The sequence below is a fragment of the Malaya genurostris genome, chromosome 2 (genome assembly GCF_030247185.1).
Source record: "Malaya genurostris strain Urasoe2022 chromosome 2, Malgen_1.1, whole genome shotgun sequence".
In the NCBI taxonomy this organism is placed as follows: Eukaryota; Metazoa; Arthropoda; class Insecta; order Diptera; family Culicidae; genus Malaya; species Malaya genurostris.
In genome coordinates, this window is record NC_080571.1 from 213130464 (window position 1) to 213147788 (window position 17325).

The 17325-nt window shown below is 36.5% G+C and overlaps 1 protein-coding gene across 7 annotated transcripts in view; it reads left to right on the top strand.

Moving 5' to 3' along the window:
• Positions 1–12097, top strand: part of LOC131427450 (uncharacterized) — a 54359-nt gene extending 42262 nt beyond the window's left edge. For all 7 annotated transcript variants that reach the window (XM_058590639.1, XM_058590642.1, XM_058590645.1 and 4 more), the window contains exons 12-16: positions 211–418; positions 483–1031; positions 1087–1407; positions 1468–1805; positions 1866–12097. In XM_058590639.1, the coding sequence (XP_058446622.1) occupies positions 211–418; positions 483–1031; positions 1087–1407; positions 1468–1805; positions 1866–2215 (1766 nt within the window). In that variant the 3' untranslated portion in view covers positions 2216–12097. The remainder of the gene's footprint in view (positions 1–210; positions 419–482; positions 1032–1086; positions 1408–1467; positions 1806–1865) is intronic.
• Positions 12098–17325: the final 5228 nt, after the last annotated feature.

The window sequence follows — 17325 nt, forward strand, 5'->3', positions numbered from 1 at the left end:
AACTGTAAACTGTAAACTGTAAACTGTAAACTGTAAACTGTAAACTGTAAACTGTAAACTGTAAACTGTAAACTGTAAACTGTAAACTGTAAGCTGTAAACTGTAAACTGTAAATTGTATACTGTGTACGTCTAGTAACTGTATCGAACGAGATAAATAGTTAGTCATTGTTTACCTATACCTCATTTTTTTTAATAATATTTTTCTCAGGATCTACAACCAAACTATGGACTCAGTTCTGCTGGAAAATGGGACCATTGTTTCTGCACAATAAAAACATTATCGTGGTCGATCGAACACTTCGAGTTGTAGCTAGTAAGCGGTATGAAAGTCACATTAAGGATGCGCATAAGATATTGTACGACTACTTTGAGAAGCTACCGAATTGCTACGCCGATAAAAAAGGAAAGGACACAAGGTAGAGTTCAACTGATGAAATAATGTTTTTTATAATTAAAAAATGATTTTTTTTTTCAATTTAGTCTCAATATTAGAAAATTTGTGGAGCTGCCGTATCACAGGTACAAAATGGAACCGAATGATGAATCGTTTGCCAGGTCGAGCTTTCTGACCGATCTGAGCTGGATTCATGAGAAACTAGTCGCAACCGGTTGTGTTAATTTATTAAATGATATTTGTCTAGTAAATTTAGCTGATAGTAGTAGTAAATCTGCGCAGGGTCATCTTGTGTTGTTAGAGAAATTTATCGAAATCCATTTTAAGGCTCTGAATTATGACGGCGAACAATTGTATTCATTGCTTTACAATTATATTGACACGGAAATTAAAGCCGAAGGATCGGTATTTGTTGGAAATGAGGTGTTGAAAAAGTGGCTAGATTTCATTGATTCCAGTACCGTTACCTACCTGCAAAAACTAGAACTTAGTGAGACCAAAGAGGTCAGGAAAGGCTCCCAGGCGGAGAAAATGGTTGCTGGATACGATCTGATTGTTAATCTGAATATCGATGGTTATTTTGTGATTTCGTTAAGCACTAACAGAGAGGAGATCTGCGTGTGGGATGTTGCAAAGTAAGTGTGGTGAGAAATAATACTATCGGTTTTTAACATCACTATCTCTTTTCAGTTGTAGTAAGGTTCGAACGCTTTTGGGGGTGCCGCAACCGTCAGCGATCTGTCCTGTAGGTGAACACGGAGTAGCGGTCTTGTGTAGAAGAGAAATTCGAATAGTCGATTTAGATGACGGGAAGTTCAAGGTAACCCTCAAGGGTGTCATGAACCAAAAGATGCCATATTTTGGACTTCACGATTCAGCTCATCTAGTCTGTTTGTCACGAAACCGAATGTATGTAAATTTGATGAACATAGAGTCGGGCGATTGCGTCACGACGTTTAAGGCTGGTGAGGACCGGTTTCTCAATTCGTTGCTGGTGTCCGGAGATGGAAGGTAAGGTCGGCAATTGTCAATCGGACACTAAGTTCATAACGAAAATGGTATCTTTTTCAGGATTTTAGTTTGCGGCGATGAGACGCAAAAGCCGTTCCCGTTACTTGTTTGGCATTTATCTCAGAAAAAGCTCCTTTATGATTTGAGGATACCACACCATGACTTTATAACATCACTGTCGGCAATCACACACGAGGGATCCTACGTTTGTGTAGTCGCCAAAGAGTTGGCAGAGCCTAGTCCAAACTTTATCGTTGTTTATGATCTGCAGAGTGGGACTCTGTTCAAGAAATGGAAACCTGCCTACAACACTGTGTCGCTGGCTATATCCCAGACAAATACTTGCGTCATTGCTGGTCTCGAAGATGCGCGTATTCTAATTTGGGACTTGGTTACAGGTATTGTTGATATATTTCCGAATAAAAATTTATCGTAAATTTGCACATTATTCACACCAGGAAATTGTCGCTGCACTCTAACTGGGCATTCGGCTCCTGTTACGCTTTTAAAGTTAGACCCGTCCGGAAAAGTTTTACTTTCTAGTGATAAGGAAGGACGTGACATGTCTGTTCGTCTGTGGGAGCTGGATAGTGGAAAACCGATGGCTGTGTACACCCCACAGGAAAAGATTACAACGTGTGAGATTTTAACTGGAGGTCGATATCTGGCCATCGCTCTGGAAAACAGAGCCAACATCGTAACGTTGAAGCTGCGCGGAGGAACTAATCAGGGCGCGGATGAAGCAGCAGAAACGGTTGGCTACGGAAAGCCAGAGAACACCGGGAAGGTGTTCGATTTAAGACAGTAAATAGGGTAGACAGTTATTTTTGTTATTTGTTTTTAGAGTTTGTTACGAGCGTATGACACTCAGAAGTGTCATACGAATGTGAATCTGAGCACACACATATGTAACTATCGATACCGGTCGAGCAGATGCATCTAACAGAATTATTCGATAGATTTCGAAAAAAAATATCCCAAAAAGACGTGTGTGTCGAATCGTAAGAAAATTTCACGGTAATATTGTGGCACCAAAGGCCAACGACGAACGACGAATAGTTCTTGACTATCTGTTCAATTCCTAATGCAGATACCAATGACTTGGCTAGTGCTGCGGCATCATTAATCATGATGATCCTTTCAGATCATGGCTAAGACACATCATACTCGGCTATCAAGGCTTGTCTTATGACCCTGGTCAGGTAATATTGGTCACGTACATCGTATTCGGTCCTAATATTGTTTTTTTTTCACATTATATTATCGCTTTTATTGAATTTCATTTTGTATTCGTGAAGAGTTTTAAACTTTTTTTCTACACCCTGACCTCACTGGATTTACAATGAACCCTGCTCACTAATTGATTGTCAAATTTGTAAGAAAATAAAAACAACATAATGCAAAGGAGACTTGTTCCATCTTCGATAAATCAAATTCAAATTCAGCAATGTAATTTTGTAGATGGCACATGCGACCTCAGGAACTTTTTCGTATGGGTTGCGCTAAGGGACCGTTCATAAAACACGTAGACTCTTTAGGGTTGCAAAAGGGGGGTCTGACAAAAGTCCACGTTTGTCTACGAGGGGGCAGGGGTGGTTTTGACTAACGTCTACGTAGTTTCATAATTATTTATTTTAATTTTTCAAGAAACTTAGCTTAGCTTAGTTAGCCGTCCGCTCGTTTTGTTCGATTGAGCAAAAAGCCAGTTGAATTTACATATTCAACCAAATTTGAGAGCAGAATTTCAATTTGTCACCTTGACAGACTGACAAAAAATCATCGTCAACTGTAATCTGTACTGTGAAAGTGATTTTCAAATGAGATACTCCGTAGTTTAATGACCAAGTAGAAGTATACTCAGTCAAAAACAGCCGGCTTTTTTGTTTTGCCTCTCATTCTTCTATACCCTATTGAAGTAAAAAAATAAACGAGAGTACTAACATAAACATGAATTGATAAAGCTCATTATTCTTTGCAAAAAGTTATCGGACTTTAAGTTTATTGGAGTAAATGAGTAATTAAGTTTATTGGAGTAATTGAACAAATTTCAATTTTTTATTCTGTCCGATTTTTATTTGGTCACATCGTAATCAAGCAGTGACCGGAGAAATGAAGATAATGTCAATGCTTCTTCAATCAATAAGCGTTCTAACGAGTGAAATGTCCAGAGAATTTTAGAAATCGGTAAGTGACCGATGTTAGTTAGAAAATGATCAGATTTTATCGCTCATCCATAGCCGATCACGAACAAAAAAATAGAAAATTATTATGAAATTAGGGAAGTCAGTAATATTTTTGTCTTTCTCATATAAAAAGGTTATGCAATCACTGTGAAAACCGACTTTCGAACTAAGGGCCGAGTGTCATATACCATTCGATTCAGTTCGTCAAGTATTCAAAATTTCTATTTGTGTGTGTTTGTATGTATGTATGTATGTATGTAACATTTATATCCACGCAATTTCTCAGAGGGGGGCGGCCCGTTTGACATAAGGTCATTTGGCATGATACCGTTTGGCATAACGCTATTTGGCATAATGGTTATTTGGCATAACGGTTATTTGGCATAATGGTCTTTTGGCATAATGGTCATTTGGCATAATGTCATTTGTCATAATAATAAATGCATTTGAAAATTATCGTTTGCGTTTCGATCAAGTTATGTTGTGCAAGGAAAACTAGAACTGCGGGCGTTTGCCCGGATTACCCAAAGCTAGGAGCTATCCCTTAGTTAAGTCCGAACGAGCGGCAGCGAGGTCGGACAGCAGGTCATTAAAAACGATGAGGCATAGCCGCATTAGACCTTTCAAAATTGCAGTAAATTAGAACAATTTCTATGAAGAAGCATGTTCATCTGTTATGCCAAATGACTGTTATGCCAAATGACCATTATGCCAAATATTCATTATGCCAAATAACCATTATGCCAAATAACCACTATGCCAAATGTTGTTATGCCCAACGGTATTATGTCAAACGGCTTTATGCCAAACGTGGTAGCCTCTTCTCAGAGATGGCAGGACCGATTTTAACAAACTTAGATTCAAATGAAAGGTTCTGTAGCCCAATATGAAGCTTCTGAATTTCACTTAAATCCTACTTTCGGTTCCGAGATTAGTGAAATTGGGTTTACTACTTAGTCACTTTCCTTAAAGATGACGGACAACCTTTTTCAAACTAAGCTTCAAATGATCGGTTCAAATTATGGTCTCATATCAAACTCTTGATTTTTATCCGGATCCGGTTGCGGAACTTCAGGGTGCAGATTGATAAAAATTTATACCGTTGCTCGGCGGTTAAGTAGAACACGAATTTTATTTTCTAAACTGAGGTCAACACTATTTCAATTGGTAGTCATTGGCCAAACAAACCGATTCCGACTATCCTGGCAGAACTACAGAATGGAATCTCCGATTGCTCAGAGATGACTAAACCAGTTTTAATAAACCTAAATTCAAATGAAAGATTATATAATCCTGAAGGTGGCTGTTGAATTTTATCCGGATCCGACATCCGGTTACGGTATTGGAAAGTACCAAGTGTTGACATTTTCAAAGTGACGATGCAAAGAACGTAAAATATCCCAAGTAACCAGAAGTTCCACAATTACTAAAAATATCCACTTTCTTGCTGCTTAAAAGTACACGCGGAACTTTTGAGAACTTGAAAGTACATAAAAAGTTCCGCGTGAACTTTCTAGCTGCTTAAGAACACACGTGGCAATTTTTGACAGTTAGAAGTATAGAACAAGTTCCGCGTGAACTTTCTTGCTACTTAAGAGTACGCGTGATACTTTTGGCAACTTGACAGTACAGAACAAGGTCCTTGTAAACTTTCTCGCTGTATAGAAGCTGAACAATGTATTCAAGTGTGGATAATTACTTAAAAAATGGGCTGCTTAGAATGCTGTTGATAAACTTTGAAAGCTGCTTAAGCAAAATCAGTCCCTTTTATCCGAACTTTTGGTTAGTTGGGATTTGCGATACGGTGGTAGAAACTGTTCCAATTTGTAGGCCCTGTTAGCGGACGGCTAAATGGACTGGCTTTCACTATACTGGGTCCCGGTTTTTACTGGATCTGGAAGTACCGGAAATAGTAGTCAAAAACTACCAATCGGAACTCACTTCGATCTATCTGAGAAGGTAGAACCGGCTTAGATTCAAATGAAAGATGTTATAAGTTGCTATTGAATTCCTTCCGGCGAACTTACGGTTCAAGAAATATAGTCTCAAGAAAAATGTCGCAGGCTTAACAAAGAGAGAACGATTTTTTTGGTTCAAAATGAACTTTATTCATTCACGTAATCTCCGTAGTTTGCCTCAAAATAGGCCTCAGTTTCAGCGATAACCTCTTCATTCGTGCAAAATTTCTTACTGGCGAGCATTTTGTTCAGCCAGTAGTCTTACTCTTACTCTTTCAGTCTTAGACCACGCGGGTCTCTGCTGTATACAGGAGGCGTCTCCATTCAACTCGGTTCATGGCTGTTCGCCGCCAGCCTCGGTAGCTGCGAAGGGTCCGCAGGTCGTCCTCAATTTGATCGATCCATCTTGCCCACTGCGCGCCTCTTCTTTATATACCGGTCGGATTATTATCGAGAATCATTTTAACCGGGTTGTTCTCCGACATTCTAACAACATGCCCGGCCCACCGTAACCGCCCGACCTTGGCCGTTTGGACGAGGGTTGGTCCTGCCAGCAACTGGTGCAGTTCATTCGCCTTCTCCACGTACCGTCTTCCATCCGCACTCCGCTGAAGATGGTTCGCAACACCTTCCGTTCAAAAACACCTAGTGCGCGTTGATCCTCCGCAAGCATTGTCCAGGACTCGTGCCCGTAGAGGATAACCGGTCTAATCAGCGTTATGTAGATAGTTAACTTCGTACGACGGCGAATTTTGCTCGATAGAAGCGTCCTGCGCAGTCCAAAGTAAGCGCGATTTCCTGACAATATGCGTCTCTGAATTTCTCTGCTGGTGTCATTATCGGCAGTCACCAGTGAGCCCAAGTACACGAACTCGTCGACCATTTCGATTTAATCACCAACAATCAAAACTCGTAATGGGTGGCTGACGTTATCTTCTCTCGAGCCCCTGCCTTTCATGTACTTTGTCTTTGACACATTGATGTCTAGTCCGATCCGCTTGGACTCAGCTTTCAGTTCGATGTACGTATCTTCCATCTTCTCAAAGTTGCGTGCTATAATATCAATATCATCAGCGAAACCAAGTAGCTGGACGTACTTTCTGAAAATCGTGCCACTCGTGTCTATCCTCGCTCTTCTTATCACACCCTCCAAAGCAATGTTGAATAGCAGACACGAAAGGCCATCACCTTGCCGTAGCCCTCTGCGAGTTTCGAAGAGACTCGAGTTGATCCCCGATACTCGAACAACGCACATCACTCGATCCATCGTAGCCTTGACCAATCGTATCAGTTTATCCGGGAATCCGTAGTCGTGCATGATTTTCCATAGCTGTAAGTTCTACGACCAGTAGTCGCTGGGAGCCAAATCTGGCGAATACAGTGGATGTGGGAGCAATTCGAAACGCTGCAGTAACGCTATATAATAGAGCCTTCAAACGCTCCGATGACGCTATATAATAGTCAGTGTTAATGGTATTTCCTTCTTCAATATAGTCGATAAATATTAAACCACGTACATCCCAAAATACCAAGGCCATAACCTTTCCAGCCGATTGTTGTGCTTTCGGGCGCTTTAGACGAGGTTCACCAGTTGCTGTCCACTCAGATGACGATCGTTTTGATTCCGGAGTGAAGTGATGAATCCATGTTTCATCCATTGTCACTATCGACGCAAAAATTCCGGTTTGTTACATTTCAACATGGTCGAACACTGTTCAGAATCACCAACACGTTCTCGTTTTTGGTCAACAGTGAGCAAAGCTTGCTTATAGTCAAAATGCTCATGCAATATAAAGCCAACACGTTCTTTTGATATCTTTACGAAGTCAGCTAACTCACGCAACTTCACTTTTCGATCATTCAAAACACTTTTGTGGATATTTTTTTTTGTTTTCTGGTGTTACCACCTCATTTGGACGTACACTACGTTCTGCGTAATCGGTGTCTCTACGACCACGTTTGAAGTCAACAAATCAACAGTTTATTGTTGTTTCTGTTCGAGGCTCCATAACATTTTTCGAGCCATTGCTTCGTATTTTTCTCATCAAGAAGCAGTGTAAAATTAAAACACAAAATTGTTATTTATCTATTGTTTTGAAAATAACAAAAGTAGCGTAACTCTTAGCACTATGACTCACCAGCTAATGAAAAAAATGTCATGAAATTGTTACAGCTTCTTTGAAAGGTTAGTATTAACTGAAAAACGTGATTAATCCACCTAGCAGTGAGATGATACCTTTTTTTTATCAATCCGCATGTGTTTTTTGCATGAATATTCTTCGGTGTTTAAGTTTTCATTACATTATTTTAATGACCGTCGTTTTAAGCGACAATTTGAGATTGTAATCACTCATTACTCTGTAATGTCGAAACTGCAAATACAATCGAATTTAAATCTAGAAGTGTGATAATCGATTAAACATGCCATGATATGTAAGTTCCACTTTAGAGTTTACGGTAATTTAAGGTACTTCCAGAGCCGGTATTCAGGAACCAGCATAACCCAAACCGATTCGTATGGCCATATGACGAATAAATTACAACAGTTTTGAGTCCAACTTTGAAGCTTTTCGGGATTGTCATCTTCTATATCGGTTTGAATTTTAAAAACTCATCATCATGTAATTCGAGAACCGGAAGTCATAATTGCATAAATTAATTAATTTTTGTATGTATGTATAAAATTTATTAATTTTGTATATAAGTTTATTTAAATTTGAATTTTTGTTTCTGAAATTTGATTAGGCTTTTTTGAGAAAACGATTGAGCTTTGAGAAACGATTTTATACTGGAACCGGAATTCTAAAATCGGTATGGCCAAAGTCAGATAAATTCACCTGAATAGCTGTATAGTTTACATTTGTTTCAAAATATTTGAAAATCAGTGAAGACATCTTTGAGAAATCATAGCACGAATTAAATTTTTAGGTGCCTTCTGAATCGACAACTGAATACCACTAAAACTGAAAAAAGTTATTTTTTTTATCGACTATCCAAATCTGATAACCCGATAAACCTGATTAATTTATGTGGGATAGACATTTTTATACCAATCACCCTGTATCCCCTAAACCGGAAGTTTGATCTGACTAAAGAGCAAGATGTTTTAAAGAATCTTGAAACTTTTCATTTGCATCTTAGATGATTCTTAGATTTCATTTGAATCTTAAATCGGTTCAGCCATCTACGAGAAGAATGAGTTACACAATTTTGATTTCGTTTCATATATCATCCTGTAGTTCCGGAACCAGAGGTCGGAACCAAACATAATTCAGGAACTTTGTTTGGGAGCATACGAATTTTCGTATGAATCTGAATTTGTAGAAAAGAAATTTTGAGAGAAAATTGAGTGAAATTATTTGTCACACACGCATTTGCTGATCTCGACGAACTGATTCGAATGGTATATGGATGTTATGTTCTTCCAGCATTTATTGCTGTAAGTAGTTTAAAACAATATAATTAAAAAAAAATCTGCCATCATCTGGTTTATATATGTCATATTCGAACGATTATGTTGCCAAAAACGAGCCGTGCTAAAATCGGTCCGAGGCAAATTGTCATGAAAAAGGATGCTGTACACAGTCTTTTTGGTACTTAGAAACAATTGTATGTAACAGAATAAAAAATCGTGTTTTCCGTTGCTCCCAATCATTGCTTTGTCATACAGCGCTCAAAACTCCTACTGCTGGAATAGGGGGAAAAGTCGTTTACACAAAAATTTCGATATCTCCGTTAAAAATGGACAGATTTTAACAATCTATGGCTTGTTGGATAGGTATTATCGTGCGGAATCTAAGTCTGAAAACATATTCTGTTTTCAAGGTCAATTGTGACAGATACTGACAAAAAAAAATTTTGACATAAAACTTCGAATAACTCAAAAAGTAAACATCTGATCTCAAAACCATTCAATAGCGTTTTGGGTGACGGGGAGACCTTTCATTTGCGACTAGTTTTATCAAAATCGGTTCAGCCATCTCTGAGATCTCGACCTCTTAGTTGACAACACACATACAGACACACACACATACACACACACACAGACATTTGCTCAGTTCGTCGAGCTGAATCGATTGGTATATGTCATTCGGCCCTCCGGGCCTCGGAAAAATTTTCGAAAGTTTGAGCGAATTCTATACCTATTTTTTATATATAAAAAAAATGGTAAAAACGGTGACTGCAATAAAACTAGCGCCATCTATGTGTTAGGTGTTAGTATGCCAAATAAAGCGATGGCTCTAATAATGTGATGACCATTGGTACCATAATTTCGTTTTTGTTGCAATTTTTTTTAAATAACGGATGTACGCCTCCAGTATTGTCGTAAAGTTGCGTGGACAAATTTCCGGAAAATGTCAGTCCGCAATTCTTCATTGGTCTGTAGCATGTAGCATAGCCATACAAAAATATTTAAGATTTTTGACGCACACTAGTCTGAACATGCTAATAACTAGATTGAAATGACAAGTGATTGAACCTTCCAAATATCGACGAAGGAAACAAACGATTAGATATTTTGTATTTGTAGAAACCCGGTTATCTGTAATATGATAGGAGCAACTGAACGATAGTCGGATCGAGAGCGTACCATGTACTATGATATAAATTACCGGATCCCACGCGAAATACGATTACAATTTTGTGTAAGCGAATTAAAAATAACACAGCTAATTAACTCACTTTTTATTATTGCGGTATGGGCCAGCAAATCGATTAGTACTCTGTAGTTTCACATAGAAAGCACTTTCACAATTGAACGATTTTGCTGCAAAACATTTGTCATGGCGACAAAGAACTTTGTGAATAGCTTCTTATAATGTAATCGTACGATGAAATAATAGCAGAACTAAACTGAAGAATGTTAAATAATATCAGACCTACATTCGGTAACGAAATTTAGCCCGGCGAAAACAAAATCGACTATTATATTCAATAGCAGCAAACTAGTGCGATAGAAACATTCGAAATACAAGAAAACAAAATAACAGATTCATACTTTTAAGAATGTGTCTAAACATAATCATTAGAAATAAGAAATCTAAGATTGGTTTGCGTATGTGTGAATTTTGCTGTCGAACATCGAAGCAACCAATTCAGTCAAATAGTTTATGGAACAAACCATAAACTAAAGAACGATTTCGAGCACAGTGTGTACAGAACCAGAGTGTTGTCGAATCATGTAGAGTGACCATTGTCGTTTCCACCGTAAGCACATAGCAGTGGTAATGTTGATTTACCTAATGTTTACAAAATGCACAATTTTTTTCTGTTGCAACACTAGCATATGATTATGCAATTGTTTGTTTCTAGTATTTTTACTATCTTCCTTTTTAGAAGATGCGTTAATGTTAGGCTTCCATTATGTGTTAGTGAAATTGAATTTTTAATCTTTATACTACTTTAAGTCGCACAAAATTTGTAGCTTTTATAATGTATTTCTTCCTACTGAGTGATCGTTTCAAGTAAAAACTCAAGCTAAGATGATTGAAGTTATATATTTGTTTTCTATAATTTATCTACAAACTACTAAAAATTGTGTCACACAGCGCAGAATTTATGCTTACAGAACCAGTATAATTAGCCAACTTGGTTTGTATTCATTTATTTAACATAATGCTTAATTGTTACCTCGAAAAAAAAACTGGCTGAACATGCTAATTTCTCATACATGCTGTTGTAATGGTCGTGTGCTTTTTAAGTTTAAACAAATACCATACCAATGTCAAAAAAGGGAAACTACCGAACACACAAATATAAAACTGATGAAGAAACCGGAAATACCAAAGCATACCTTAGTTGAGAAAAGAGGAAATTATGTAGTGACAAATAAAAACCATTAACTGAGCTCATCTGGTATGAGGGATAAGGCTGGTCCTTTAAAACCAAACAAACAAATCGTTAGGCAAACAATGATCGTAGTGTTTAATTATTAAAATCTTAGCGTCAACTGAAATGGTGAAGAGTTCGAAACACCCAAAAGCTACAATCAAGCCGTTACGTATAAGACTTAATTCAGTGTATTTTTCTCACTTTTCAAAGGTTAATCCAGCAAACAGAATGAGAGCAATGACCAATGCATTTCACACTAGAGTCCGATCTTTGTTTCCCTTGTTACCAAACAATGTACCATAGCAACAAATGACAACAACTAGCCTTTCGGCTGAGCATCCATCCTTAGGACCACGGATGTAGCTAGAATCAATCTATGTAATCATTCTCTGTCATAATAAAAGCGGATCATAAAAAGTGGAGTGATGAACCGACCAAAATTGATGATTCAGGAGAGCTGAAAATATCACTGGAACGCAAGAAATTTGACCAATTTGAAATAGGACGTGACACCTGTAGTTGCAAACACACAAATCTTTACAGAAAATCTGTGCTGATGGAAACGTTCAAAATCTAAGCCATTTTTGATGTAAACTCTTTTAAGTCATATTTATTATATTTGTTACTTTTAATTTGTATGTGTGTATTATTATATAACAAGAACATAGATTCTGAGGAAATTATATATACAACAACAATGCTATCGATGCTACCGAAGTTGACGGATTTATTTACGAAAGAAAATTTTCCCTATAGGCAACGATGTCCATCCACTTTATTATATTAAGATTCAACGGTTCCAGAATTACTGGGTAACACGTTTCAAAAAGTCATATAAGTGATGATAGTGATGCGAAAAAGTAAAGTATTAAGCAAAACTGCTCCGTATATTCTTAAACAGACGTAAAGTTATATCCACTTGAGACACTTAGACATGTACCGAAGCACGCTCTCTTTACTGATGAAGTCTCGAACGTAAAAAGGCGGCTGGGTAATGTCAGAGATATAACTGGATGTCGTGAATACGAAAAAACTGACACGCTCCCATCACTTTTACGAATATCAGTTAGTTGATTGATTGTATGAATTGTGCAAGCTTTCTCCTTTTTCACTAATAGAGTTTGAAGCGATGCACCTACATTAAAGTACAGATTAGCTACATTAAACAGCTACTATTCTACAATTATATATTCCAAATTTGAAACAATTCCTTTTTAATTTGCTGTTGTTTATTTTTATTGAAGCTATGAAGTTCGAAGATATCAGATTCTTCTCGAAATTTCAGTACGAGAGAATTGCAATGACCTGGTCTGAAATGTATCGACGGTCTTCGGTATGGAAGAGTAATTTTAATACTAATAATGATAATAATAATAATAATAATAATAATAATACAGAATATATATATACATATATATATATATATATATATATATATATATATATATATATATATATATATATATATATATATATATATATATATATATATATATATATATATATATATATATATATATATATATATATATATATATATATATATATGTGTGTATAAATAAAATACAGATTAATCTGTATATATGGTAACCCTGTTTCGCATGGCCATATTATCACAAGACCCTATACTAGTATTAATATGTGTGTTCAACATCATCATTTTCGCTTTCGCATTGCCGTTCGTAATTGAATGTGTTAGTGACGGTACAAATTATTTTAATTTCCATCTTGATGAATTTGTTGGTAGGAAATATTGAGATTTGAGATGGTTCTCGTGTGTGTCTTGTTTCAGTAACATTTGCTCAGAAAATGGTAGGAAAGCGACAAAATTCAACTAGTTCTTTAGGATGATCTTTAGCACTTAAAAGTGCTTTGAATGGACCTTGCTGGACTTTTTGGTTGCCTTTCTACCGGTTTTCGGTGTCACCGTGCTGACGGTGTCTCGTACGTTCAGAGTAGCTGCTTCAACTTAAATGACGCTATTTCTCACATCACATTTCATTTTATACCTGCTACTGGCAGCGGTGTACGGACAGCCCCTTTGCTAAAATTCCTTTCCTGTTCGCAGAACGGGAAACAGTGAGACGACATGTCCTCGATGTGTCTCTCGTGTGTCTTGTTTCGGGAAGAGTTGCTCAGCAAATGGTAGGAAAAATGAGCCACTCAACTTTTATATGGATGCTCTTGTATAGATGCAGACATCTCGCGTTCTGATTGGCTGGTGCTGTCATGGGTTAAATCAAACAGGTTTTTCAATAGTGTACTATTAAAAACTTCAATGTTGTTGCAATACACGTTCAAGTTGAAAATTTTCGATTCTATTGGTGGTTAGATTATATAAATCCTTCTACGGATGACTAAGCTATGAACTTTCTAAATACGAGAAAGGCAAACGCGCCTTATGAATTATCCTCTTTGACACTCGTTTATACCAAACATTTCAGAAAAGTTTATTTTGAACTATTTGAGATGTCACACAACTGAAAATTTTATCATAAAATTGTGATCATATTTCCGATGGCATGTCGCAAGAATTATGTTGATTCATTAGATACAACAGGAGATATTCACGATCAAAAACTAATCACTCTCTCAGAGGGTAAATTTTGAAAAGGCGCCCCATAGTAAAGTGACGACAAAATTTTACGACATACTGATCGTTTTCAGCTAGCAGTCATCTAGGGGTTTTAGTTACAGCTGACCGGTTTGTACTGAGCGCACAGGTTTTCTTTGTTTAGAGTCAACACAGATAACCAGATATACAGGCTCACATATGAGCTGTGTGTAAAATTTGTTTAATCAGCGTGGCAAACACTTGCAGATGTCACCACAGGATGAAGTGTTTTCAAATTTCAAATCGTCATTTAGAGCAAAGATACAAGCCAGCGCACAGTGGTTCAAAAGCCAAATTTCACGTTTTTAAGGGGCGGGTAGGGTCTAACACTTTTGAAAAACCATAAAAAAAATAGCATCAAAAAAAGAATATTCTGTAAAATTTAGAAGCCTATCGGAACAAAACTCAGCAAGTTATGGGCCTTTATCTTTGCCGATCTCATACTACGAAGAAATAAGGCCCAACACACAGGCCCAAGATTTCTGCTTCGATTGACTTAAAAACTTGACAAAACATTCTCGAAATGTTTCATTATAACAAAATACAAAAGAAAAAATATGGCTTTTTGAGAATGTTAGAGCCTACGTGCTCCCTTGAGTAATAAATTGTTTCCTTCGATTTTAAAGACTATAAACTTTAAACGCGTTTTTCTCGATAGCAAGTTTTGAAAGTCCTTGTTCATCGTCATTCAAAAACTACTGCCCAATTTTTTTCAAACTTTGCACACACTTTCTACATATAAAAAACCAGACCTAAACGTTTTTTGTTACTTTGAGGAGGTTTTACAGCTACAAAATGACCGATTTTTTTTTGTGAAATTCGTACTTTTGAATTTAAACAACCACCAAAATTTAAAAAAAAAATAAAAAAAAAATAAACAGAAACGTTGGGGTTTAGAAAAACTTCTGCTCTAACTATGATGCTTTGATTTGTTCATTTCTGCGCTGAGATACACTGGACACCGCAAATCATAATTTTTAAGAAGAATTTTTCCTCAAAAATGCCTCTTCACCGATTTATTTCTCAATATTTTTCCACGAAAAAATTACAAAATGTTGTTCGAATGATGCTTTTTAACATACAAAATATTTGAATTTATTTTGTTGAACGATAGTTCTGAAAAAAATTCTCAAAAATTATGATTTTTTTCATTATTTAGACCCTACACCCCCTTTATTGATAGCTCATTGAAAACGTAGTTTTCGAAGTACAGTATCTTCAGCAAAGTTGCTCAGAATGATAGGCGTCATCTTTTGGAAAATTTTATTTATTTGATTAATCCCCCCTAAAAGTGAATATTATTTTAGCTCAGGGCTAACATAGGGGCTAAGTAACTTCGACAATTTATATGAGTTTTCCATGTTATACAAAGATGTTTATTATTAAAAACTACACAACTTTCTCAAACATACTATGCCGCTATCATTTCAGTTCAATGAAATAGAGCTATTTTACCTTTTTTTTCCACAAAATTCCAACTTGTCTATTATCTAAAGGCGCAGAAAAGTGCAGATGAGACCACTTACATATAAAACTACTTCAAAAGAGTTTTCATACCTTGGTTGAATTACTCGATTGTCTGCAGGCGAGATATGTTCTTTTCAGAGATTCTTGTCCTTTAAATTTGCATTGATAAGGTTTATTGTATATCAGATCAGATTTCAGTATATATTCATTGTCTAGTACTTGCCTTGGACACCTTGGACTGCTTGCGTGTACGATACTCCCGACATATGTATAAAAGAATCTTAATCGTGATGAACAGTACAATACAGCAAGCGTTTATCGATCTCCACTTTAATTGAGGAATAGAGGATATTTATCCGCAGAGCTTTTCTATAGTCGTAACTTCTTATCTCGCTTTCAGAAAACGTCTGTAACGGTTACAAAACATTTCTATTTATGTGCTTTGATGCGCAAAAAAATCATTTATTGTGAAAGTTCCCATGGTAACGAATAAATATTGAAATCTTATCTAATATACAATGAACTTTATTATTGCAAATGTAGAGGACAAGGATTTTTTTCAAAAGAATACGGGGCATTCTAGGCAAAATAAGCAAGCCAAAAAATTTTTTTTTCATCTAACTAAGGTCTAGGCCTCTAAGCTAGTGATGCGATAATGGAAAAAAATCGATAAATATATTTTTATTATGAAAACAAAATTTACACAATGCGAAAAAACATTATATCTTTAAAAATGTCATTGTTTTGTTGCCTTTTCCCCAACTTTATTTCTAATTTCATATTATCAATTGATTTATTGATTTGTTTAACATAAGAACCGATGTTGAAAATCATGAGACTTTTTTTTGCAAGAACAATGATTAAACTGTGAATTCAAATGGTTTCCTGTGAGGTTCCAGGAATGACGAAAAATTTTATTTGTGAAGACTTTATGATTAGCATGAATTTTACTAGCTTCGATTGTAACTTACCTTCGGCTAGCAGGTGCGTCTGAGGTATTTTATTTTAATGTCTGTTTTTCATGCAGGCACGTAAAATTACATGTTTGAACACAAAAAATAAATCAAGATTAACCCTTATGCACTCGAATGGGTACCCGGGTACCTTTTCGAATTTCAAAATAAGAAATTTCTGAGTTAGGTTTAAACTAAGATTCTGCAATTCGGTCAATTCCAAGAACTAGTTGGACCATAACTTCTCATGCTTTGACTTTTCATTTTACAGTAAGGGGGGTCGAATGGGGGGGCTCAAATTTTTTTTATTACGTAAACACCCGAATGGGTACCCGGGTACCCACAAATAAAAATGCTTGTAACTAAGGCAAATTCCATCCGATTTGAATTTTTTCAGTACGGGTAAATTCAGAAATTTATCCACTTTTCGATGGCCGTGTATATTGCTGTAGTAGGTTCTTCTGGTTCCCGTTAATCCGGATTTCCGTAGAATGTTCCGACACTTGTGTTTTCCACCATAAATGTCATTTACTAATTTGAAACTTTTCCAAACCAGCTATTTGAGAAAGGCCGTACCAAAATGAACCTTTTGTAGAAAAATGACGTCATCTAAAGGGTAGTTGGCCTATTCTGGACTTACTCTCATAGAACGAAAAAAAGGAAATATAAATGAGAACGAAACTGTTTGGGAAGTAACTTCGTGATGTTTCGAAATGTTTGTTGCCAGAATTAAAAATTGTATTGCGTGCTCCTCGCAATAGGCCTGAAGTACATAATAATTTTCAAACTGAAGATAAGAAAGTGAAGTATATAAGGGAACATACATAAAGTACGTCACGCGTTTAGGGGGGAGAGGTTTCAAAAATACGTGACAATACATGGTGAAAAGATTGAGAAATGCTCGACAAAGG